The 25,195-nt window shown below is 45.2% G+C and overlaps 1 protein-coding gene across 1 annotated transcript; it reads left to right on the forward strand.

The window, feature by feature from the left end:
• Positions 1-205: 205 nt before the first annotated feature.
• On the forward strand, positions 206-10,929 carry TBXT (T-box transcription factor T). The gene is made up of 8 exons (XM_011751014.3): positions 206-626; positions 1,127-1,391; positions 2,115-2,249; positions 3,075-3,136; positions 3,271-3,332; positions 5,197-5,373; positions 6,553-6,682; positions 10,141-10,929. Exons 1-8 carry the CDS (start codon positions 421-423, stop codon positions 10,412-10,414), a joined length of 1,311 nt encoding a protein of 436 aa, XP_011749316.2. The 5' UTR covers positions 206-420; the 3' UTR covers positions 10,415-10,929.
• The last annotated feature ends 14,266 nt before the right edge of the window (positions 10,930-25,195 follow it).

The following is a 25,195-nucleotide window of genomic DNA, read 5'->3' on the forward strand; positions in this document are numbered from 1 at the left end:
TTGTTGGCCCCCGGCCTCCCAGACCCGCCCGGCCGGGTCTGATATGGCCGCTCTCGGCCAATGGGCGGCTGCCCGGCACTTCAAAGCGTGCGCGGCCCAATCCGCCGAGCCCCCCATCGCTGCCGCCGCGGCTCTATTTATGGGGAGGGCACTGAATTTCGGTCCCCAGAGACCTACTCTAGTAGATCCTTGGGGAGTTCAAGTGGAATAACCTCTCCCCACCCCTCTGTCCCTGTCCCCTCCCCCCACGTCTTGATCCGCGCCCTCCTCCCGGGTCTGTGCTGGGACCCGGGAGCCGTCACAGGTCTCCGCCCGAGGGGCCCCTTTTCTCGGAAGGGCTGCGGCCAAGAAGGGGGAGGGTGGCTCTCAAGTAGAGAGTCTGGGCTTCGGGGACGGCGGGGAGGGGAGCCGGACAGGAGGATGAGCTCCCCCGGCACCGAGAGCGCGGGAAAGAGCCTGCAGTACCGAGTGGACCACCTGCTGAGCGCCGTGGAGAGCGAGCTGCAGGCGGGCAGCGAGAAGGGCGACCCCACGGAGCGCGAACTGCGCGTGGGCCTGGAGGAGAGCGAGCTGTGGCTGCGCTTCAAGGAGCTCACCAACGAGATGATCGTGACCAAGAATGGCAGGTGGGTGCGCGTCCGGAGCCCGCGTGCACCGCGCTCTTCAGCGCCTGGGCATCCTGGGGGGCCTGGCAAGTTCCTGGAGGTCGAACTCTTTTTCTCCTGGAGGAGGGCTTTGTGTTTGCTCCCGCTCTGGTTAACTCCCTGGAGTGCATTTCTGCAAGCCCCTCTTTTGGGGTTTTCTCCGCGGAAGCTTGGGGAGGAGGAACGCGCACCCCAGGGTCCCGACCTCGAAGGCATCCGCCTGTCTCCTTGGGTTGTGGTCTCCAGCATTGAAACTCTTTGCCAGGTCCTCTCCGCCCTTGCCTCCCGAGGCCGTGGAGATGGTGGGGAGGCCACCCGGACCTGGTAGGGCTCGGGGAAAGGGGAGCTTGGGAGTCACCCTTGGACGTTCCCCAGGGGGCTCCTCCAAGCCCCTAAATAACAGAGGCCTCTGTGCCCAGTTTCTGCCTCTGGCCTACCCGGTCAGTGTCGGGGTCCTCCTGCGCCCGCCCGGTGTTTTCCAGGCGGATGTTCCCGGTGCTGAAGGTGAACGTGTCTGGCCTGGACCCCAACGCCATGTACTCCTTCCTGCTGGACTTCGTGGCAGCAGACAACCACCGCTGGAAGTACGTGAACGGGGAGTGGGTGCCCGGGGGCAAGCCGGAGCCGCAGGCGCCCAGCTGCGTCTACATCCACCCCGACTCGCCCAACTTCGGGGCCCACTGGATGAAGGCTCCCGTCTCCTTCAGCAAAGTCAAGCTCACCAACAAGCTCAACGGAGGGGGCCAGGTAGGTGTGCGGAGCCCACCAGGTCTGGGACGAACGAGGGGGGTCCGCGCTACGCTTCTTCTCCGGAGTTGTGGGAAGGGACGCTGCTTGAACGGGAGGTGACGTCTGCCCTGGAGAAACTGCCACAGCCTTCTCTAATAAGGCCTTTAGTGCTGTTTATACTAAGCTGATAACATCCTCGCCTGGCGAATGGGGAGCGGGAGCACTCCCCTTTGAAGGTCTGGAGCTTTGGGGGAACTTCTGTGCCTAGTCCTAAACTCTCCTAGGGGTGGAAAAGATATCAGCCTTGATGGCAAAGTCGCATTTAAATTTAAACATGCGCCACAGTACTTACTGCGTGGAGTCTGAACAAACTTGTAAAGTCGTGCTTTTCTAAAGAACATTCTTCAGTCGGGATTGTTCCTGGAAGACCCCAGGTTAGGCAAGTTGCAAACAAGCCCAGGCTTTTAAAAATGTCTATAGCCTTCCTGGAAGCCTTAGTACTTTATTCCACCAGGTGAAAGGATTTTGTGACGAGCATTCATTACTTTTAATGGTGTGTAGCATCTCCCATCCCGTTTCCAAACAAGCTGTGGGAATAGCACATATACACCGCGGAGAAGCCTCCCCTGGTAGAACCCCACTTCCCTCAACAGTAGAGACACTTTCCTGGGATCCAATGGAAGTTTTGCCGTTTTAACTTAGGACTTTCAGTGCCACCAATCCTGTATCTGTCTCCCTCAGATCATGCTGAACTCCTTGCATAAGTATGAGCCTCGAATTCACATAGTGAGAGTCGGGGGTCCACAGCGCATGATCACCAGCCATTGCTTCCCTGAGACCCAGTTCATAGCGGTGACTGCTTATCAGAACGAGGAGGTGAGAAGGACAGAGGGGGATTGCTTTCCCGGTGTGCTGCTCGGTGGAGATTCTGGGGGAGTGGGGAGACGCGCTAACCGCACCCAGAGCTCGGAAGGCTTCCTGCCCCTTCAAATAATTTTCCATAACTTGAAATGGAAGCACAGGGGACAACTGTTTAAAATAAGTCCCTATTCAAAATTTTCCCCTTGAATTCTCCATGAAAGTGTGTAAAACTAGAAACTTCTCAATGCTCAAAATCAAAAGATCCATAAAGCATTCAGATTAAATGGTGTGAGAATTTCTTGAGAACAAGATTTGAGTGAGAGAGGGGCATGTCCTTTCTTGGAAATCTTCCCCAAAAGGTGGGGTGGGGGGGCAGGCCCTCAAATCTCTGCAATGTGAAGACTCAACTAGATACAAGCTACTGCATAGGTGCCTGTAAATTTATCCCTAAGCCCAACCCCAAAGTACTGCAAATTGGGGATTAGTTGGATACCGTTGTTGGTGTTGACCGAAAACTAGAACTTCCAGGTCACTATTTCCTGAGCGGCCCCAGCTTATGTTTTCAGCCATTTTTGATTTATACACATGGAACATTGTTAGTGGTAGGTTAAATTTATTGTGAATCCCCCTCAGAACATTGACATTGAAAATTTTTCATAAACGTGCTACTCTTTACAATTACTTTATTTTCAGTTCCAAATAGAAAACTGTATGTGGAAAGAAGTCTGATTATATTTGAGTATTGAAAAGTGGTACTGGCGTCTCTCAATTTCTTGGTGCCAAGTTAAATTCCCTGACTGATAGGGAATATATTAGTAAATGCAATTTCTTGTTTTTCAGATCACAGCTCTTAAAATTAAGTACAATCCATTTGCAAAAGCTTTCCTTGATGCAAAGGAAAGGTGAGAGAATTCTAACTATAAATACCCTTGGGCAAAGAAGTATGCAGAAAGATGATGTTGCTGCACACCCTCTTTTCTGAATTTCCTTCTTTTTGACAATTCGATATACTTTTTTTGTTTGTTTGTTTCCATAGAAGCGATCACAAAGAGATGATGGAGGAAACCGGAGACAGCCAGCAACCTGGGTACTCCCAATGTACGGTTTGTTGTACTCTGTCATGGCATTCTGTGTCATCCGGACTAGACTTGCTGAGAGCTGGGAAGTGGAGATGGAGAAGACAAGGGGGTTTCTGGGTGCACCTGAAAAGTGAGATCACCTTTCTGTCGTTCAAGGCTCTTTGCCCTGTGATGTTGAAGCTGTGTTGCCCATCTAACCTCTGCTCTAACTGGGGCTGTGGATACTCTCCTTAGTGCTTTTGTTTTGCCCTCAGGCAGCTGCCACCATGCCTGGGGTGGATCATTGAGACCTAGCTGGGTGTTTACACTCTCCTGTATTGGGCAACAGGAGAATCTAGCTCATTACATCCTCTTTTAGGCTTTCATTAATGGTTGAAGAGCCATTTTTCCAGTGACGCTTAGGAACAAAATTTTTCCTTAGCCCTTTGGTTCTACGAATGACTCACCAGCTCCTGCTGGTTTTGGTGGAAACAGTGGCTCTGAGGATGAGAGAGTTGGATTTAAGTCTAGCTACCTCTAGGAGTTCCTGGAGTCAGAGTGCAGGATAGAGGATTATATAGCAGCATCTGTTGGGAGAAACGCTCTGTCTCACCCTAGGCCGTCCTCTCCACCCTGGGAAGGGACTTGGAGATGTTAAATAATGAATGCGGTAGCGCTGGCTGGTCAAGAGGCTGGATGAATCAACAGGGCACACTCCTCCTTACACAGGCGTTTTCTATTCTGAATATATTTTTCATCATTTCCTAGGCTGATTGAACAACCAGAAGGGCAGTCACTTGAGCAGAGTGAGCCACTGCTCTGGCCAGGGCCGGCTGGGCAGCGAGGCACGTCTGCACCCTTCCTTTCAGTGCTGCCTGGAGAATTGTTAGTAGTTTGGAAACTGAAGCCAGAGTTGTTGGCCCCCTAGGGGTTGCTTTTTCTCATTCAAAACAACAAAGCTTAAAGAGTATAGAAGAGGCTGGGCACGGTGGCTCACGCCTGTAATCCCAGCACTTTGGGAGGCCGAGTTGGATGGATCATTTGAGGTCTGGGAGTTCGAGACCAACCTGGCCAATATGGTGAAACCCCATCTCTACTAAAAATACAAAAATTGCCAGGTGTGGTGTTGGGCGCCTGTAATCCCAGCTACTTGGGAGGCTGAGGCACAAGAATCCCTTGAACCTGAGAGGCAGCGATTGCAATGAGCCAAGATCACACCACTGCACTCCAGCCTGGGTGACAGAACAAAACTCCCAGTCTCAGAGGAGAAAAGATGAGTGGAGAAGAAATTGTAGTTTTAGAGGAAGGAAGGGGAGTCTTGCAAGCACTTTCTGATTCTCCTGGGGCGAACGGGGGGAGGCTAAAGCAGGAGAGTGAGCAGTAAAGGGGTCTATCCCCAGCTAGGAAGGCAGCTCCCAAGTCTCTGGGTGGTAGGAGGAGAAGGGGAGGGCACCCTTGTCTAAGCACCACCTCACCTCTCAGCGTCTCTCACCTGCTCTCTGCCTGTGGTTACATTGTATTCATGCTCAGGGGAGGAAAGCTGACCTGCCTTGGGGAATAGTAAATCTCAAAGCAATCCAGAGGATTCTCAGGAGGAAACAGCTTAGGTTGCCTGAGGCCAGGCTCCTGGGTTTACTCAGGTAGGATTGGAAGCCTTGGGTAACCTGTGGTAGTGAGTGTGGGGCTGATGGCCTCAGAGGTCTTGAGGCGGACTGTGTCTTAAGTATGAGACACTCAGGGTGCTTCGTCCATCAGGGGTCCCTGAGGGGAAGGTGGGAAGTCCCTGGCCTGCACTCTGCTCTCTGGAGTGATGGAGGGAGAGTCCCTGGCCTGGGCTCTGCTCTCTGGAGTGGTGGAGGGAGCACTAATGCTGGTTACTCAGCTCTCTCTCTCTTTTCTCACAGTAGGGGGGTGGCTTCTTCCTGGAACCAGTACCCTGTGTCCACCTACAAATCCTCATCCTCAGTTTGGAGGTGCCCTCTCCCTCCCCTCCACGCACGGCTGTGACAGGTACCCAGCCCTGAGGAGCCACCGGTCCTCGCCCTACCCCAGCCCCTATGCTCATCGGAACAATTCTCCAAGTGAGTCCTAAGCCTCATTCTGCCAGGGGTTGGTGGGTGGCCGCAAGACCACTTTGGGAAAGGCATTCTGCAGGGGTCTAGAATCTAAAAAAAAAAGAGATGGTTTCCTGGAACCCACACCCAAGCCCAGTTTTTTAGTAGCTCAAGAGATGACCTTCAGTTTGTGTCTATGCCACTGCCACCGCTGGCAGAGCAGCCACAGAGACCCAGATCAGAGGCTTGCATCCTTGCATGGGCCTTAGAGCTGGTGCTTCAGCTTTTGAAAATGAGAGATTCCTGGGCCACTCCATAGAACCATGGTTGATCCTTATAGGAGGAGAGCCCAGGTTCGAGTCTTTTATGAACCTCTCTAAAGTGACAATGATGAGCAGCTAGGCTCAAGAATTCCTGACTAGACGAGCGATTCCCTAAATATGGTGCCCAGGCCAGAGCCTCAGCACCACCCGCGAGTGGGCACTGTCTCAGGCCTCACCCCAGACTGACAGGCAGCAGCTCTCGGTGGAACCTGCAATGTGTGCTTTCAAAAGCCCTCCAGGCCATTCCGATGCATGCTCCAATATTAGGAACACTGGGATAGACCATAAAGATCCCCTGGCCTAATTCTCTCTATAACACTGTATATGTCTAGACTTAATTTTGTCTGACTCCAAAAGAAGGAAAATAGCTAAAGAACACCATAAAACAATTAAGCAATTAAAGCTGATTTGAAATGAAAGGACCTTATTGGGTTAGGAAGTCATTGGGACTTGTTCAACCAGAGGCTAGACTCCGAGGCAGGAAGGTCTTAGTTCTAATTTTGCCTGGAGTAATGGTTTCTATCGCCCATTCTTATGAAGTAATCACTGGAAAAAAGGCAGGGTAAATATATATTTATTTTTAAATATAGGTAATTCCAAGTCGAGTGATTGTAAGATTCAATGTCTGCAGGGCATCTACTGATACGATGATAAAGGAAAAAGCTTGGGTTACCAGGGTATGCTTTCAAATACATACATTTGGCAATAAATCTTAGCCCCTGATAACCACATAAAAACTAATGGATTGTTTTCTATAGTTAATGTCCCAGGTACATTTTGTTTTCAGTGTTAGGTAGCTTCAGTTATTGGTGATATTTCACTGTACTTTCTTGTTCTTGGAAGACACCATCTATAATTGCAGTTTCTTACCTTCCCCCCTTAGCCTATTCTGACAACTCACCTGCATGTTTATCCATGCTGCAATCCCATGACAATTGGTCCAGCCTCGGAATGCCCGCCCATCCCAGCATGCTCCCCGTGAGCCACAATGCCAGCCCACCTACCAGCTCCAGGTAATGTATGTCCAGGACATGGTGCAAAGCATCCTGGGAGCTCTGCCTGTGACCTCACGCTGTTCCCATTCCTATGGGCCCTTAGTCCTTATTCTCCTTGGCCCCTGTGGGTGGTTGGGTCTTTATTTAGAATTCTGTATTAGCCAGCTATGCCCAGGGATCGCAGGTGACATGACTGCGGAGTTCCTGTTTGCAGTCTGTTTGCTGGAAGGATTGGGCTCCTTTACAACCGAGGTGTGGAATGGGAGCTGTGCTATCCCATCCCTGAATGAAACCAGGGTCCCCATCCTGGTTCTGCCACTTACTGGTTCATGTGATGGACAAGTCTCTTAGCCTCTCTGAGCCTCAGTTTCCTCACATATAAAAGGAAGGTGGTAAAAAAAATAACCCAGCCTCGGCCTGTCTCCTACAGGGTTGTTGGGATCAGTAGGCAGAGCTTAAGGAGATATTTTCAGAACCTTTTCCAACAGGAGCTATTAAATTAAGGAAATAAATGTGTTGGCTTTTCTATGGATACAGGACTGAAGTTTTTAATGTATGTGCTGGCTAACTGGTAACGAACGATGACTATGTTGTTACCAACTTGCAAATTATGCAGAGGGAGAATGGCTTAAAAATCAAGCAGGCTGGTAAATGTCTTACATTTCTTCATAGGATGAATATAAAAACCTAAAATACCAAAGCTAGACGTCAACCCTCATTTTCCAGGGAGGAAGGAGGGCCAAAGATACTAAATGACTGGACCAGCTCACAGCAGAGCGAGCCTGGAATTAAGTGATCTTGACCTCAAAGGCAATGCACTTCATTTTCTAGAATACCAAAATATGCCTGAGATCTTAATTCTTGTCTAGAAAACAGTTCCTTCATAATAAGAATTCCATTGCCTGTGATTAGAAACAGAGCAACAATGCATAAACAAGGGAAGCTTTCATGGGCTCCAAGAGCATCGCCCCAGAAGCCTGCACCCGATCAGATGACCGGCACACTGCAAGCTGCTGACAGGGGCCCCACCCAAGGGTCTCAGTGTGGCTCTAATTGGGCATCTTAGAACCTGAAGCTTTCATCTATAAAATGGCATAATAATCTGCCTCGATTAACTCAGACTTGTTTAACAGTGTGGTTATGCAACATAAGGTCTCATTATTCACTTACAGAAAGACAAGATTATTTCCCAAAATAAAATCTTACCATAATTGAATACTATCCACTTCCATGTGCTTAGACTGGAGAATTCAGTAGTCATTTCCACCTTCCTCATTTTACACGTTGAGAAACGCAGCCTCATAAGTAGTCTCGGGCGAAGTGTAATGCGACAAAACTAGGTAAAGGAGGAACTGGGGATGGCTTCCTAGTCTGACTGCCAGATGCTTTTCTTGCTGCCGGGCACCATGCTAGCACACCTATGTACTGAACAGGACGAAGTGCAGGGAACTGTGTCTGGACTGGAGTTACTCTAGGGAATGTCTGCTGCTTAGTGTTTTAGGAGAGGCCGGTCTTCATTGTGAGAATGACTGCAGTGTTGGGGGTGGGGTGTGCTAGATAAAAACATGTGTACTTAAGCCCATCCTCAGTAACTTTTGATTGAGAATATCCGAAAAGTTTTCTTCTGAATGAGAGTGCAAAACTACTGGTCTGAGTCTTTCTTTTCTGTTTTGTTTGTTTGTTTGACGGAGTTTCGCTCTTGTTGCCCAGACTGGAGTGCAATGGTGAAATCCCAGTTCACTGCAACGTCTGCCTCCTGGCTTCAAGCGATCCTCCTGCCTCAGCTTCCCAAGTAGCTGGGATTACAGACATGCACCACCATGCCCAGCTAATTTTTTTGTATTTAGTAGAGATGGGGTTTCACTATGTTGGTTAGGCTGGCCTTGAACTCCGGACCTCAGGTGATCCACCTACCTTGGCCTCCCAAAATACTGGGATTACAGGCATCACCCACTGCGGTCTGAGTCTTTCACAGGGAAACTTAACAGCGCTCTTCCATGAGCTCTGAATATGTGAATAATCTTTTCAGTCATCTTCCTGATGATTTTGTTTCTTATTAATAGATACGACAGTAATTTCTTTTATTATTATTATTATTATACTTTAAGTTCTAGGGTACATGTGCATAACGTGCAGGTTTGTTACATATGTATACTTGTGCCATGTTGCTGTGCTGCACCCATCAACTCGTCAGCACCCATCAACTCTTCATTTACATCAGGTATAACTACCAATGCAATCCCTCCCCCCTTCCCCCTCCCCATGATAGGCCCCCGTGTGTGATGTTTCCCTTCCCAAGTCCAAGTGATCTCATTGTTCAGTTCCCACCTATGAGTGAGAACATGCGGTGTTTGGTTTTCTGTTCTTGTGATAGTTTGCTAAGAATGATGGTTTCCAGCTGCATCCATGTCCCTACAAAGGACACAAACTCATGCTTTTTTATGGCTGCATAGTATTCCATGGTGTATATGTGCCACATTTTCTTAATCCAGTCTGTCACTGATGGACATTTGGGTAGATTCTAAATCTTTGCTATTGTGAATAGTGCCGCAATAAGCAAACGTGTGCATGTGTCTTTATAGCAGCATGATTTGTAATCCTTTGGGTATATATCCAGTAATGGGATGCCTGGGTCATATGGTATATCTAGTTCTAGATCCTTGAGGAATCGCCATACTGTTTTCCATAATGGTTGAACTAGTTTACAATCCCACCAACAGTGTAAAAGTGTTCCTATTTCTCCACATCCTCTCCAGCACCTGTTGTTTCCTGACTTTTTAATGATTGCCATTCTAACTGGTGTGAGATGGTATCTCATTGTGGTTTTGATTTGCATTTCTCTGATGGCCAATGATGATGAGCATTTTTTCATGTGTCTGTTGGCTGTATGAATGTCTTCTTTTGAGAAATGTCTGTTCATATCCTTTGCCCACTTTTTGATGGGGTTGTTTGTTTTTTTCTTGTAAATTTGTTTGAGTTCTTTGTAGGTTCTGGATATTAGCCCTTTGTCAGATGAGTAGATTGCAAAAATTTTCTCCCATTCTGTAGGTTGCCTGTTCACTCTGATGATAGTTTCTTTTGCTGTGCAGAAGCTCTTTAGTTTGATTAGATTCCATTTGTCAATTTTGGCTTTTGCTGCCGTTGCTTTTGGTGTTTTAGACATGAAGTCTTTGCCCATGCCTATGTCCTGAATGGTACTACCTAGGTTTTCCTCTAGGGTTTTTATGGTATTAGGTCTAACATTTAAGTCTCTAATCCATCTTGAATTCCTTACTCCTTATACGATACGACAGTAATTTCTATACATCACAGGATGTGCTTGTGAATCCTGTAATAATCTGGAGAAAATGACGGTTTGAAAGAAAAAACGTCCTATCACACAGTCACTCCGAATGGGATTTCTGGTGTGTTTTTCCGTCCTTAGCTGGCCTGCAGCCCCTGCCCAGGCCCTGCTCACTGGTGTCTTTCTGTTGCAGTCAGTACCCCAGCCTGTGGTCTGTGAGCAACGGTGCCGTCACCCCAGGCTCCCAGGCAGCAGCCGTGTCCAACGGGCTGGGGGCCCAGTTCTTCCGGGGCTCCCCCGCGCACTACGCACCCCTCACCCATCCGGTCTCGGCGCCCTCTTCCTCGGGATCCCCACTGTACGAAGGGGCGGCTGCGGCCACAGACATCGTGGACAGCCAGTACGACGCTGCAGCCCAAGGCCGCCTCATAGCCTCATGGACACCTGTGTCGCCACCTTCCATGTGAAGCAGCAAGGCCCAGGTCCCGAAAGATGCAGTGACTTTTTGTCGTGGCAGCCAGTGGTGACTGGATTGACCTACTAGGTACCCAGTGGCAGTCTCATGGGTTAAGGAAGGAAATGCAGCCTCAGTAACTTCTTTTTCAAAGCAGAGGAGAAGCACAGGCCGCGCTGTTCCCCGGAGTCCCAGCACCCCTTGCTCACACCTGCAGTAGCGGTGCTGTCCCAAGTGGCTTACAGATGAATCCACCTATGGAGATGCTGCAGTCGGCCCAACCTGATTCACAGTGAAAAGATGTTTGCCAGGGTCCAGAGACTTTTTCTGGTGTATTTCTCATACGCTGTATTGGCAACTTTGGCACACCAGAATTTGTAAACTCCACCTGTCCTACTTTAGTGAGATAAAAAGCACACACTCTTAATCTTCTTCCTTGTTGCTTTCAAGTAGTTAGAGTTGAGCTGTCAAGGACAGAATAAAATCATAGTTGAAGACAGCAGGTTTTAGTTGAATTGAAAATGTGACTGCTCTGCCCGCTAGAATGTGTGTATTTGGAGCACATGTAGCTAATCTCTTGTGTTGTTAAACTATAACTGTTTCATACTTTTCTTTTGACAAAGTAGACAAAGACAATCAGCAGAAAGCATTTTCTGCAAAATAAATGCAATATGCAAAATGTGATTGGTCCAGTTATTAGTCAAGCCTCTCCTTTTGTGAGTATTTACTGTTTATTGTAGCTGGTGGTAAAGACCTTATCCCCAAAATGCATTTTAATCTATTACTGACTTTAATATTGTATCTGATTTGTTGCAAAACTGGAAGTGAAATTTGCATAGACTTAGTGCTAATTGCCACAGCAATTTAAAAGATGTCAAATAATATTTAAGAGATTTACTCAACATCGAATCATGAATGACATGGATAACGACAGAACCTAGAACATACTGATGGCTTCAAGATGAATATAGGATGTCCACCCTATTCAAGCTAAAGTACTGTACATAAAATAAATGGATAAAAAACCACCATTTGTCAATGTAAAGCGTAGTTACCATAGTACTTGGAACAAAATGGCATTTGTAAATGTCTTTCCCACTGCTTTTTCTCAAAAGCAAAACAGAACTGCAATGGTGCTAGATTGGGACAATTTCTCCATCTAGTGGCAGAATCCTTAATGTTGACCCTACTTCCAGCTTAGTATTCCAAATCTTGTATTCCTTACTATTCCAAGTATACCTTAGTATTCCTTAGTATTCCAAGTTACAGGTGGCCAGTAGGTTAGAGCTGGGTTCCTAATGCAGGAGTGTCAAAGCGGCATTATGAATATACTAGCAACATGGACATTAACGGTTAAGTTAAAAGGTTCAGGGGTTTGAAACTGCCCACAGGCATAGCAAAAGTTGTTTTTTCCAAGTCAGCATTGCTGACTTTACCGCTTGTCCAACTCTGACTTCTTTAGACTCCACTTAACAGTTCTAGGACAAAGTGGTGTTTTGTTTGTTTGTTTGTTTTTGCCTTATTGAGTATAAACCCAGAACTGAAGTGTAAATAGCTAGCTTTTTAGCATCATTTGTGCCTGCTTTCCAAGAGGGATGTGCTTATTGTAAGTTATCATTTAAAAGTTTTTCTTGGTTTTACTACTACTCATTTGGCAATACCCTCAAATCAGGAGATTGATTGATGTATTTTGGGAGAATATATTGAGTAAACCCACTGTCCAGGTAGCGTTGGGAAGTAGAACTAGTTCCAGTCATCTGGACTGTGGCTTCTAATTGCATAGGTGCTGGTTCTGCTGGAAGAGGGCTGGGGGACATTTGAGAAGGGGTTAAGGGCAGGCAGTGCCACCCTGTGATCCCAGTGTCCGGTGATCCCTCTGCACAGTCCACCAGCTCACTGAACACTTGTCCATCTCCATGACCCTGACTGCCCGGGTTTTGTATTTTCAGGGTCTGTTCCAGTGCTGGCCCCTTTGTGGACGTCAGCGATGCTAGTGTGGGAATAAGAGGAAAACGTTGCTGACTGAGCTTGGGCAGCGGAAGCGCACAACTGGGGAACGTGGCCCCACTGTGGAGGCTGTAGGGAGACTGAGTCACATGCCCCTTCCCTGGGACCTTAACCTCTGAGGTTGGGGGGAAGACCATTTTCACACGTGGAAGATAGATGATGACTTGAGAGTTTGAGTTTCTAAAGATGCCCCAGAGTTCAAATTCTAGGAATTAACATTTTAATAATTCAAACAGGGTCTTTTTGGTTATGCAATGTGGGCAGTGGCAGCTGTATACTGGAAAGAGCCTGGAATCTGGTATCAAAGGCCTGGATTTCGGTGTTCATTTGGCTTACTTGCTATGAGACCCTAGGAAAATTATCTACTCCAAAACTTCAATCTTCTGAACTGTAAAAATGGGGAAGAAAATGCTTAACCATCAGGGTGGTTATAAGTAACAAAAGAAATAATCGCCGGGAGCGGTGGCTCACAGCCTGTAATCCCAGCACTTTGGGAGGCCGAGGCAGGCGTATCACCTGAGGTCGGGAGTTCGAGACCAGCCTGAACAACATGGAGAAACCTGTCTGCACTAAAAATACAAAGTTAGTCGGGCGTGGTGGTGCACGCCTGTAATCCCAGCTACTCGGGAGGCTGAGGCAGGAGAATCACTTGAACCTGGGAAGTGGAGGTTGTGGTGAGCTGAGAACCATTGCACTCCAGCCTGGGCAACAAGAGCAAAATCTCTGTGTCAAACAAACAAACAAAATATAATCTCAGAGAGTTAGACATCGCAGTTAAGATTCTGAGCCCATAAGGCTCATTGTAAGCCCAGCTCTGTTTATGAAGCCCTTATAATAAGATGCTTCTGCATATGAGAAACTCACATGAAGCTCTCAGGCTTCCTGCCCCAATTTGGAATGCACATCCCTCATGCATGCTGGGAAATTCCTATGAATTAGCCTGACATTCAGGTGAGTGCTGAACGACCCATGACCAAAGAATATTTAGTTCACTCTTTAACACGGAATTATACAATCTGAGCACCATGTCCTTGTGGTTTCAGTGGAACTGACCAATATATAAGGTGGGAGTGATCTTTAAACCCGCAACTGTTTTAGTATCTGTGACCTGATCCCGTTTTTTATTTTTTTTATTGTCTTTGTAACCAGGTCTCCATCTGTTCCCCAGGCTGGAGTGCAGTGGCCTGATCATAGCTCACTGCATCCTAGAGCTCCTGGGTTCAAGCGATCCTCCCACCTCAGCTTTCCAAGTAGCTGGGACTGTGGGTGCACACCATCACATCCGGTTAATTTTTAAAGTTTTTTTTTTTTGTAGAGATGTAGCCTCACCATGTGGCTCAGGCTGGTCTCAAACTCCTACGCTCAAGCTATTCTACCACCAAGGACGTCCAAAGTGCTTGGGGTTATAGGTGTGAGCCACTGCTCCTGGCCTCTGATCCTTTTATTGTATATATTTTCCTCTGGGAAGAGATAGTAGTGGTATATAGGAATTATGATTTCTAGAAAGACTTTTTTTTTTTTGGAGATAGGGTCTTACTCCAGTCACCTAGGCTGGAGGGCAGTGGTGTGATCTTGGCTCACTGCAGCCTCCACTTCCCAGGCTCAAGCGATCCTCCCACCTCAGCCTCTGGAGTAGCTGGGACTACCCGCGCACACAACCACGCCCAGCTAATTTTTGTATTTTTTGTAGAGGCGGGGTTTCACCATATTGCCCAAGCTTGTCTTGAACTCCTGAGCTCAAGCGATGCACCTGCCTCAGCCTCTCAAAGTGCTGGAGATACAGGTGTGAGCCACCTCACCCAGCCAAGAAAAAAATATCTGAATCATGCGTTTAAAAGGTGAATTTGATGAATACATTCCTAGTTAGGAATATGGACAAGTCAATATGTGGCATCTGTACAAAGATTAAGACAGTTTACTTATAATCAGGTTTAAAACAGCCTAATCGTTAAAACTAGAAGCTAATAGAAAGTTAAAGAGATCCACTACTGTGTTAGTCATGGTTCTTCAGAAAAACAGAACAAATAGGAGATAGATGCTATGTATTTGTACTTATGTTTAGATTTCTATATACGGAGAGGTTTATGATGAGAATTGGCTCATGCAGTTATGGAGGCCAGTAAGTCCCACCATCTGCCATCTGCAAGCTGGGCAGCGAGGAAAGCTGTCGGCGTAATGAGTCCAAGCTGAAAGGCCTAAGAACCAGGTGTGCAGTGTCTTGAGTACAGGCAAAGATGACCGCTCCGCTCAGGCAGAGAGAGCGAACTCAGCCTTCCTCTGTCTTTTTGTGCTAAATGGCCCTCAATAGATTGGAAGCTGCTCACCCACACTGGGGAAGGTGATCTTCACTCTATCTACCAATTCAATACTAACCTCTTCCAGAAATGCCCTCAGAGACACCTAGAAACACTCTCTTACCAATTCTCTGGGCATTTTTTAGGCCAGTCAACTTGATGCATAAACTTAACCATTGCAAAACCCCAAATCTATTTTCTAGCATACTATTATATTTTAGAAAGTCTTAGTGTATTACTAAACAGGAAAATTATGGTGCTGTATAATATAGATACTCCACTTGTTATGACAACCTACTGAGAAATATGAGTGGTTTGATATTAAAGCTCCTCTCCAATTTCCAAGGCAATAGTTTTGAGAATAAAAGCTTATTTTTCTTATATTTATGCTTGTAATTCTAATATCTTTCTTATCATTAAAAAGAAGAGGCTACGCTAGGCATGGAGGCACACACCTGTAATCCCAGCACTTTGGGAAGCCGAGGTGGGAGGATTGCTTGAGCCCAGGAGTTTGAGACCCGACTAAGCAACATGGCAAGACCTTAGCTCTACTATATATATATTTGGCAGGTGTGATAGGACATCTGTGGTCCAAGTTACTCAGGAGACTGAGGTGAGAGGACCACTCGAGCCTAGGAGATCCAGGCAGCAGTGCCATGATTGTGCCACTGAACTCCAGCCTGGGTGACATGCGTCTCAAAAAAAAAAAAAAAAAAAAAAAAAGAATTCCAAAGAAATAAATAATTATACAAGTATCATATAATGAGACTGCAAAAATTTCATATTTCTCAGTTTGGGAATTTTCTTCTTTGATATATATTCATGTAAGCCAATTATTGGTAAATCAACTTTCTAAATTCAAATCCTTTAAAAGTGATTACGTTTCATCTTTGTAACAATGATGCACTGGAGGATATAGAAATGAAAATACAGACATGACATCTTTTGATCCATTTAGAGACTTGGACAATAAACAATATGTCAAGTTTTGTCTGTAACATTTAAATTTCCTATACTTTCTTTTAGGAAACCCTCTAAATGTATCATTACCCCCTAAAGCTATCATTATCTAAAACAGTACTGGAGGCTATGCATATTTAATGTAAACCTGAGTCTACCATTAAGGTTAGCCATTATCTAAATACCTAGAGGCTAAAGCCAACCCATTATTTGGGCACACATCAGCAAAATAAAAGCTTACTGTTATATGCCACTCGGTTATTGTGGCTGTTTGGTCAATTGCCGTCTTCCAGGAAAGCCTGTTCATCAAACAAAGCTGATTTTATTAGACAGGAAGGGATAAGATCACCTCTATAGTTATAGTTGTGTCTAAAACAAGGGAAATCAGGGTTTGAGAATCTAGGTCCTACAATTTAATCAGACACTGCAAGGCGGAGAATCAGTTGGTATTTGGTGGAGGTTAGGACACAGCTCTGGGGTGGAGGCTGCCGTGGGTGGGGTCCTGGAGTGAGTCTTGATGAGAAGCTATTTCAGCTGGCCCAGTTTCATCCTCCAGGTGCAAAGTATGTCCTGGAGCAAGCAGCTATTTTTTTTTTTTGTTTTTTGTTTTTTGAGATGGAGTCTCGCTCTGTGGCCCAGGCTGGAGTGCAGTGCTGCAATCTCGGCTCACTGCAAGCTCCGCTTCCCAGGTTCACGCCATTCTCCTGCCTCAGCCTCCTGAGTAGCTGGGACTACAGGTGCCTGCCACCGTGCCCAGAAAATTTTTTGTATTTTTAGTAGAGACGAGGTTTCACCGTGTTAGCCAGGATGGTCTCGATCTCCTGACTTCGTGATCTGCCCGCCTGGGCCTACCAAAGCTATTTTTTTTTAATGCATAATTTCAGTATTTAACATAAACAGTGAAAATCAATCCTAGTCTCATACTGCTTAAAACAGGGACAGAAAATTCTGTTGGTTTTAGTTTCCGTTATACAGCAAAAGCTAATTGCTACAGATGGTCACACAAAAGACAACTGCAATATTAACTCTTGGCATTCATTAGTAGTTTAATTGTTATAAACAACAACACTTGTTATTTTCAACTTATACATATGTCGGTAGATAAAACAAATAACTATAAGAACTCTTACAGTAATAACATTCAAGTGTTTTGGTAAAATAGTTTATGCTCACTATAATTAAGAATAACTTGATTAACACTTGAGGGTGAATTCCTACAAAATAATGGGTGTATAATGATGCTTTTGCACAATTGCTGTTTTGAGTTTATCCTAGACAGAAATAGAGAGCATGTACCCTCTTGGATAATATTGCAGTTTATCTAAAAATTTTCCAGACAAACTAAAAGGCTAAGTCATCAAATTATATCAGAACAAAGGTTGAGACTTTTGCTCCCATGATAGTTCATTGAAAGGAATAAAAAGACAAATGGCATAGATATTATAATTTCCTCTTATGTACCAACAATGTTGATGACACATCCCTTCAATTCTGTCACCAAAGAAATATAAAGAAGTTCATGAAGGTAAACTTTTGGGCAAGCAATACATATGTCCACGCATCAAGTTAAACAGGAAGAGGGATTGGGTGGACATGAAGAAACTAATTAACCTTCGACATAAGCACCAGAGAAAGGAATTGGAAAATACATTTTTTATTCTTTAAATCTCTCTAAAAGATAATTGACTGTTCAGCAAAAATAATGACAATGCATTGTGGGTTTACGATACATGTTTAAGCAAATATATAGTAGAAATAGCTGTAGGGTTGGGGAGAAATGAAACTATAATACTGTAAGGTTTTACACTCTACATTATACTCTATGTTTTATATCATACATCATGTGGTATAATGTGACTTGAAGGTCGACTGATAAGTTAAAGATGTCTGCTATAGTCTCTAAAGCAACAATTAAAATAACAAAGACAACAAAGGAGATAAAATTCAATTATAAAGAATATTCAGTTCAAAGAAGGCAGAATAAGACGAAAAAACAAATAAAAAGATGGGACAATTGGAAAACAAACAGCAAGATGGTAATTTTAAACTTAGCCATAGCTGGGCATCGTGGCTCATACCTGTAATCCCAGCACTTTGGGAGGTTGAGGCAGGAGAATCACTTGAAGCCAAGAGTTTGAGACCAGCCTGGGCAACAAAGCAAGACTGTCTATAAAAAAATGCTAAAAGAATAAAAAACAAGCAAACAAAAATTTAGCCATATCAATCATCACGGTAAGTGTAAATGGTCTAAACATTCCAAATAAAAGACATACATGGTCAGATACAATTTTTTTTAGAAAAGATCCAATTATATGCTCCCTACAACAAATGCAGTTTAAATACAAAAGCACAGGGCTGAGCATGGTAGCTCACTGCGGTAATCCCAGCACTTTGGGAGGCTGAGACAGGAGGATCACTTGAGTTCTGGAGTTCCAGCCTGGGCAACATAGGGAGACCCCATCTCTACCAAATAAAATAAAATAAAATAAAATAAAATAAAATAAAATAAAAATTAACTGGATATGGTGGCATGCCTGTGGTCTCAGCTACTCAGGAGACTGAGGTGGCAGGATTGCTTGAACCAAGGAGGTCAAGGGTGCAGTAGGCAGTGATTGCCTCACTACACTCTAGCCTGGGCAGCTGAGCGAGACCCTGTCTTAAAATAAAATGAAATAAATAACCACAGGTGGGGCGCAACGGCTCACGCCTGTAATCCCAGCACTTTGGGAGGCTGAGGTGGGCCGATCTCCTGAGGTCACGGATTTGAGACCAGCCTGGCCAATATGGTGAAACCCTGTGTCCACTAAAAATTTTTAAAAATTTTTTTACATCATGAACTTGCTGACTTGGGCAAGGTGCTCCGACACAGAGCATTGTGAGCTCAACCAGGCTCCGCTCAGCTGGCGTGGTGGCGCATGCCTGTAATCCCAGCTATCTGGGAGGCTGAGGCAGGAGAATCACTTGAACCCGGGAGGTGTAGGTTGCAGTGAGTTGAAACTGTGCCACTGCACTCTGGCCTGGGTGACAGAGTGAGACTCCATCTCAAAAAAAAAAAAAAAATATATATATATATATAGGTGTATATATATATATATAGAGAGAGAGAGAGAGAGAGAGAGACAGAGAGAGACAGACAGACAGACAGACAGAGGTGGTGGGAGAGAGAGAGAGAGAACCACAAATAGATTAAAAGTTAAGATGATGGGAAAAGATGTGCCATGCTAACAGCAGTCAAAAGAAAGCCAGAGTACCTATGTCAACAACAGAAAAACTAGATTTCAGGGCACAGAATGCAGCCAGGAGCAAAGCAGGTCAAGCAGGTTTGTTATGCAGTGAAAGCAAACTGTTATAGAAATTGGTACCTGTAAGTGGAGCAAGAACTGAAAACAACTGGCAACACAACTGAAAACAAGTGGCATTGGCTTTGAGATATCTGATGTGAGGCAAGGGAACTGGTTTAAATCTGAGAGAATGGCCACCCATATTAACTAGTACAAAGTGCTGGGAAAGCTGTTTACCTGCAGTAACCAGGAGGAGAGGGGAAATGTACATCATGAATTTGCCGACTTGGGTGAGGTGCTCCGACCAGAGCATTGCGAGCTCAACCAGGCTCCGCTCAGTTGCATAGGGCAAAGACCTACAAGACAGACATGAGCTCAGGGAGGAAGTGGCCAGTTTATAGACAATATTGAGAGGGAATTTAGAGACTCCAGAACCTGTTGGGAAAACAAAACAATTTCTCATCCCCAGTCTGTACAGACAGGGGACAAAGATCAAATCTAGAGTACTGCCAGAATGATGTGGTTTCAGGATAAATTAAAAATAAAGATTGAGACTGAAACAACCTTTGCAAGACCTGTAATGTATTTTGGTGGCTTACAGAAAATCCTTCCAGCTGGACTAAAGTCTCCTAAAAATCGTGAGGACATGATCCCACAACTGCCCACCCAGGCGACCATGCAGCCTGAGAGTCCCATCACCCATTGGGTGTTTTCTGAGCTACCCATGTTAGGGGGTGCACAGCAAGCATCTACCCCCAGATGGAAACAGGAGTTTTCTCAATTCTCAACATTGCCTCAGCTGAGCTTGTGATGAAAGTGGGTGTGAAGGGAGGAGAGGGGCAGGAGCTGGAGCTGCCACTCCTCACCCCAATGCAAGAAGTATTTTGGATCTCAACATTTCCCCCAAAGAGAGAACCATTACCTGTCACAGATCAAAGTTGAGGATAAGCAAGAGGGAGCGCCAGGTGGGTATTACTGGCCAGGTCTCAGACTGGCTTTGTTCTCCTTGGTCACCCAGATTTAGCAGAGATGATGTCAGGTTCTGGTCAGGAGCTGGACACTGTTAGAAAATATATCTGTTTTGCTCAGAAGAAGCACTTTTCAGTGGAGTGATTTGTCTCATTGGCTACTGCTAGGCCAGATGAAAAATGCTGGAAAATCCATTTAGTAAGAAGGTGCATCTGTACATCCTGAACTGTAGGATGTCAGCTTTAACACTAGCCTGCATCAGGACCTTCCTGCCACTGCCTATTAGGGTGATCATGCATTCATTTCCTTCCTCCTGCAAAATTACCTCCCTTCATGGAATCCCGTTCAAAGCCAAGGTTTCTTGAGCACTTTCTCTTCCATGAGGTCTTGTGTATGGGGCTGCTGGTGTTTTAGAATTTGCTTTCTATTCCTGCTCGCCACTGTCCATGTTGTTCTGCAGCTGGGCATTGATCAGGATGCATTTGAATGACGTTAGCAAGATCCCACTTTCCTCAGCCCCTTCTCTGTTTTATTTACTGTTGAATATTTCCAATGATCCAAATCAAAGTGAATAAAAAAGAGCTACTGTATTGTTAAAAAAGAAGGTACATCTTTTCAATAATTCACCAGAAATTTTAATCAACAGTGGACAAAGAAAAAGATGATTGTATCATACTGGAGGAAGAAAAGGCCACCAGAGAACACAGAAGCAGACATTGTGAGAATGAAAGTGTTTGAAGAGGATTTCATAATGTTGGAAATGGCCCTACCATCAATTCCATGTTATATTAGAGACTCCAGAAGATGGCTTCAAAATAGAGAAGAGCCATTGAGCTTGACACCACCTGATGTTAAAGGTTAGAATATTAACAAAACTTAGAATAAACAAAAAAGCTATGAGAGATTCAGAAATTAAACATGATTCTGATGACTCTATGATTGAGCTTGTCTTTGGATGCAAGGCACAGGACTTGAGGAAAACACTCTGAAACTCTTGAAAATGTGCTGGCCTTTGAATGTAGGATTCAATAGCTAATAAAGATGCCACCATGCTGGAAAGCCAGAAATCTACAGACACGTTATGAATCTACAAAGAATTATTTAAAACTAAAGAAGTAGGCTGGGTGTGGTGGCTCACACCTGTAATCCCAGCACTTTGGGAGGCCAAGGTGGGTGGATCATGAGGTCAGGAGATCGAGACCATCCTGGCCAACATGGTGAAACCCTGTCTCTACTAAAAATACAAAAATTAGCTGGGTGTGGTGGTGTGCACTTGTAGTCCCAGCTACTCCGGAGGCTGAGGCAAAAGAATCGCTTGAATCTGGGAGGCGGAGGTTGCAGTGAACTGAGATGGTGCCATTGCACTCCAGCCTCGGCGGCAGAGCGAGACTCCGTCTCAAAAAACAAAACAAAACAAAACAAAACTAAAGAAGTAAAAGTATCTTAATGAATTCAAAGAAAGGATGTTCAAATTACCAACTTCTCTGGGCATAAAAGGCAATGTCAGATTGCGAAGTGCAGTTGCTACCAAGAGCAGAAGGCTGGGTGAGCTCCATACAGAGCTAAAACACAGAGCAGATGCTATTGGGTGACCTAGGAAGCCACAGAAGAAGATTTCACTTACACTGGGAGTGAAAATGGATTGTGACCAATTTTGATTCTCAGGGCAGCAACATAACTAATAAAAAACAAGCAAGCAGTGGAGTGTATTAGCAGTGGAGAGCCAGCTGATCACTGGAATGAGAAAATAAAAGTTGGAGAAGAAAAAGTAACAAATATTTTCTAGCTCAACCTGTATTAACAACACATGCTAAGAAAATGTGTACACAAAACCACGTGAGGAAAGGATTCAGTTAGGTAAAAGCAATGTGAACCTTGTTTGGAGTTGTATTAGTTAGGGTTCCCTGGAGGGACAGGACAAATAGGATAGATGTATATCTGAAAGGGAGTTTATTAAGGAGAATTGACTCATACCATCACAAGGTGAAGTCCCACAATAGACCGTCAAGCTGAGGAGCAAGGAAGCCAGTCCGAGTCCCAAAACCTCAAAAGTAAGGAAGCCAACAGTGCAGCCTTCAGTCTGTGGCCGAAGGTCCAAGAGCCCCTGGCATACCACTGGTATAGGTCCAAGAGTCTAAAAGCTGAAGAACTTGGGGTCTGATGTTCGAAGGCAGGAAGCATCCAGTATGGGAGAAAGATGAAGGCCAGAGACTCAGCCAGTCTGCTCTTTCCATTTCTGTTTTTATGCTGGCAGCTGATTAGATATGGTGCCCACCTAGGTTGAGGGTGGGTCTGCCTCACCCAGTCCACTGACTCAAATGTTAATATCCTTTGGCAACACCCTCACAGACATACCCAGGAACTATACTTTGCATCCTTCAATCCAATCAAGTGGACACTGAATATTAACCACTACATGAGTCAACTGATGAGAGCTCACCTGGAAAGTGCACGGCAACACCTGTACCTGAAAACTGAGTTTCCCAAAGAATACTATGAGCAGATGGTGCTGCCTCTGCAAAAGCAGCTGAGTATCCAGGTTGTGAGTGGAAGAGGAAGAGCAGAAGCTTGTAGGAGACAGAAATAAAAAATGTGCCTCCAACACATTTCATAAAAGGGATTTTAAAAATCAGGTATTTACTTTAATGAGAGCTTATGATTACTAGCCTGTGGCTCATGCTGCAAGAAAGAGTTAGTGCTGAGCAGAGGAAGCCAGAAACCAACTGAGAAATTACTCAAGCCAAAAATTAATCCAATCAGGAGACAGCAGTATTTCAGAGCCCAGAGACTGAAAACCAATTTCGGAAAGATCTGATCATCAAATTGTTCCTTTGAGAGGTCTTCTTCTTCTTCTTTTTTTTTTTTTTTTTTGAGACAGAGTCTCACTCTGTCACCCAGGCTGGAGTGCAGTGGTGCGATCTCAACTCACTGCAAGCTCCGCCTCCCGGGTTCATGCCATTCTCCTTCCTCAGCCTCCCCAGAAGCTGGGACTACAGGTGCCCGCCACCACCCCCGGCTAGTTTTTTTTTTTTTTTTGTATTTTTAGTAGAGAAGGGGTTTAACCGTGTTAGCCAGGATGGTCTCGATCTCCTGACCTTGTGATCCGCCCGCCTCAGCCTCCCAAAGTGCTGGGATTACAGGCATGAGCCACGTGCCTGGCCTCCTTTGAGAGGTCTTCTAAGGCAAGACGCACATCATGCTCTTATGTGTTGGGACACACAGCTCACCACTGCAGACGGACACAACCATCACATTCTTCTCACCTTCAGTCAAAAGCCAATACTGGAGTGAACCTATTGACTGGCCTCGGCCTGGTTCAAGGTGGCCCTTAGCCAGACAATCATCTGCCTTTGTTCAAGGTCCCAGTTCTGCCTCATTGAATAATAGTAACTAAAATGCTTCCTTTGATCCACCTGATGTGAGTGACGAGGGCACTCCATCTTCCACTGACATACACGAATACATTGTCTTTCTTTAAATCCAAAAGATGCACCAATAAGTGGCCCCTGTGGAGACAGCTAAGATACTTCATCCAGCCCTGGGCCAGTTCTGTTACCTGTGAATCATCAAGTCTTCTGTATCTCATTCAATATAAAGTAATTTTGAGATTTTCTTTTTTGGTCTTCATTTACTTAGGTTTGGGGTTATGGGGAGCCTCCATGTCTCAACAGTAGATAACTTTTGGATCTAGAAGACCATACCAATCGGTTCAGAGCCTTATCTCAGGAAGGACTTTACTCTGATATTTCTTGTCTCCTCAGAAGCAGCAAATAATCCACCCCTAAGGAAAGAGGAAATCACTTAGGTGGATACTCTTTCACTCTGCTTCTAAGAACAGAGCCTGAACTAGCACTTGACTGGGGGGATGGTGGCACCTGATCCTAGTATGTCATATTTGACATCTTGTACAAACACTTGTCTCTTGTTGAACCTCTATGTACCCCCTACCACTGACAGTGACTCTACAGGGAGATATGGTTTGGCTGTGTCCCTACCCAAATCTTACCTTGAATTGTAATAATCCCTACATATCAAGGGAGGAGCCAAGTGGAGGTAATTGATGGTAGGGGCAGTTTCCCCCATAGTATTCTCAAGGTAGTGGATCAGTCTCACAAGATCTGATGGTTTTATAAAGGGGAGTTCCCCTCCACAAGTTCTCTTGCCTGTGGCTATGTAAGACATGATTTTGTAAGACATGATTTAGATAAAATATCTTTATCTAAATGAAGACTCTTCATTTAGATAAAAAATTCATATGCCTCCAAATTTCTAGTGAGTTTTATATTGCTTACAGTTTCCCAGCTTTGTAAAACCAAATTCCACCCTTAAGCTGTGTTGATTGGTTTTCATTAGGATCATGTTGGGTAACAAACAACCTCTAAATCTCTAGAGCAGGGGTGTCCAATTTTTTGACTTCCCTGGGCCACACTGTAAGAAGAATTGTCTTGGGCCACACATGAAATACACTAACACTAATGATAGCTGATGAGCTAAAAAAATAAAAAAGAAAGGTCCATACATAAATCTCAAAATGTTTTCAGAAAGTTTACAAATTTGTGTTGGGCTGCATTCAAAGCTGTCTTGGGCCACATGCAGCCTGCAGATCACAGTTTGGACAAGCTTGCTCTAGAGCTTATGAAACAAATATTTCTCTCTCCCACACATGGCATGGCAGTGGCTACAGCTTGGGGTCTGTGGCTCTGCTCCAAGCAGGGTGGGTCTAGGTATTAGTCTATTCTCACGTTGCTAATAAAGACATACTTGAGACTGGGTAATTTATAAAGGAAAGAAGTTTAGTTGACTCACAGTTTCACATGGCTAGGGAAGTCTCACAATCATGGCAGAAGGCAAAGGAGGAGCAAAATCATGTCTTACATGGCTGCAGGCAAGAGAGCTTGTGCAGGGGAATTCCCCTTTGTAAAACCTTCAGATCTTGTGAGACTGATCCACTACCATGAGAACACTGTGGGGGAAACTGCCCCTACGATCAATTACCTCCACCTGGTTCCTCCCTTGACATGTGGGGATTATTACAATTCAAGGTAAGATTTGGGTGGGGACACAGCCAAACCATATCAGTCTAAGTTCAGGCTATGGGTCTTTTCAATGGGGCCCCAGGCTTCCCAACCACACTAATCTGGGCACAGTTCTCAGGGCGGAAGGTGAGGGCTGTGAAGCTGGCAGGAACTCACCAAGCTTCTTAGACCTGGCAGGCTTCCACTTTTGTTTTCACTCTTGTTCTGTTAGCCAAAGAAAGTCACATGGCCTAGCCCTACATCAGTG

Source organism: Macaca nemestrina, chromosome 5, assembly GCF_043159975.1.
Source record: "Macaca nemestrina isolate mMacNem1 chromosome 5, mMacNem.hap1, whole genome shotgun sequence".
Lineage (NCBI taxonomy): Eukaryota > Metazoa > Chordata > Mammalia > Primates > Cercopithecidae > Macaca > Macaca nemestrina.

Excerpts from the sequence above, each read along its gene's own strand:
- TBXT (XM_011751014.3), top strand. The coding sequence starts at position 421 with ATGAGCTCCCCCGGCACCGAGAGCGCGGGAAAGAGCCTGCAGTACCGA. Across the intron at positions 1,392-2,114 it reads AGCTCAACGGAGGGGGCCAG|ATCATGCTGAACTCCTTGCA; the intron begins GTAGGTGTGCGG and ends TGTCTCCCTCAG. Across the intron at positions 6,683-10,140 it reads AGCCCACCTACCAGCTCCAG|TCAGTACCCCAGCCTGTGGT; the intron begins GTAATGTATGTC and ends TTTCTGTTGCAG.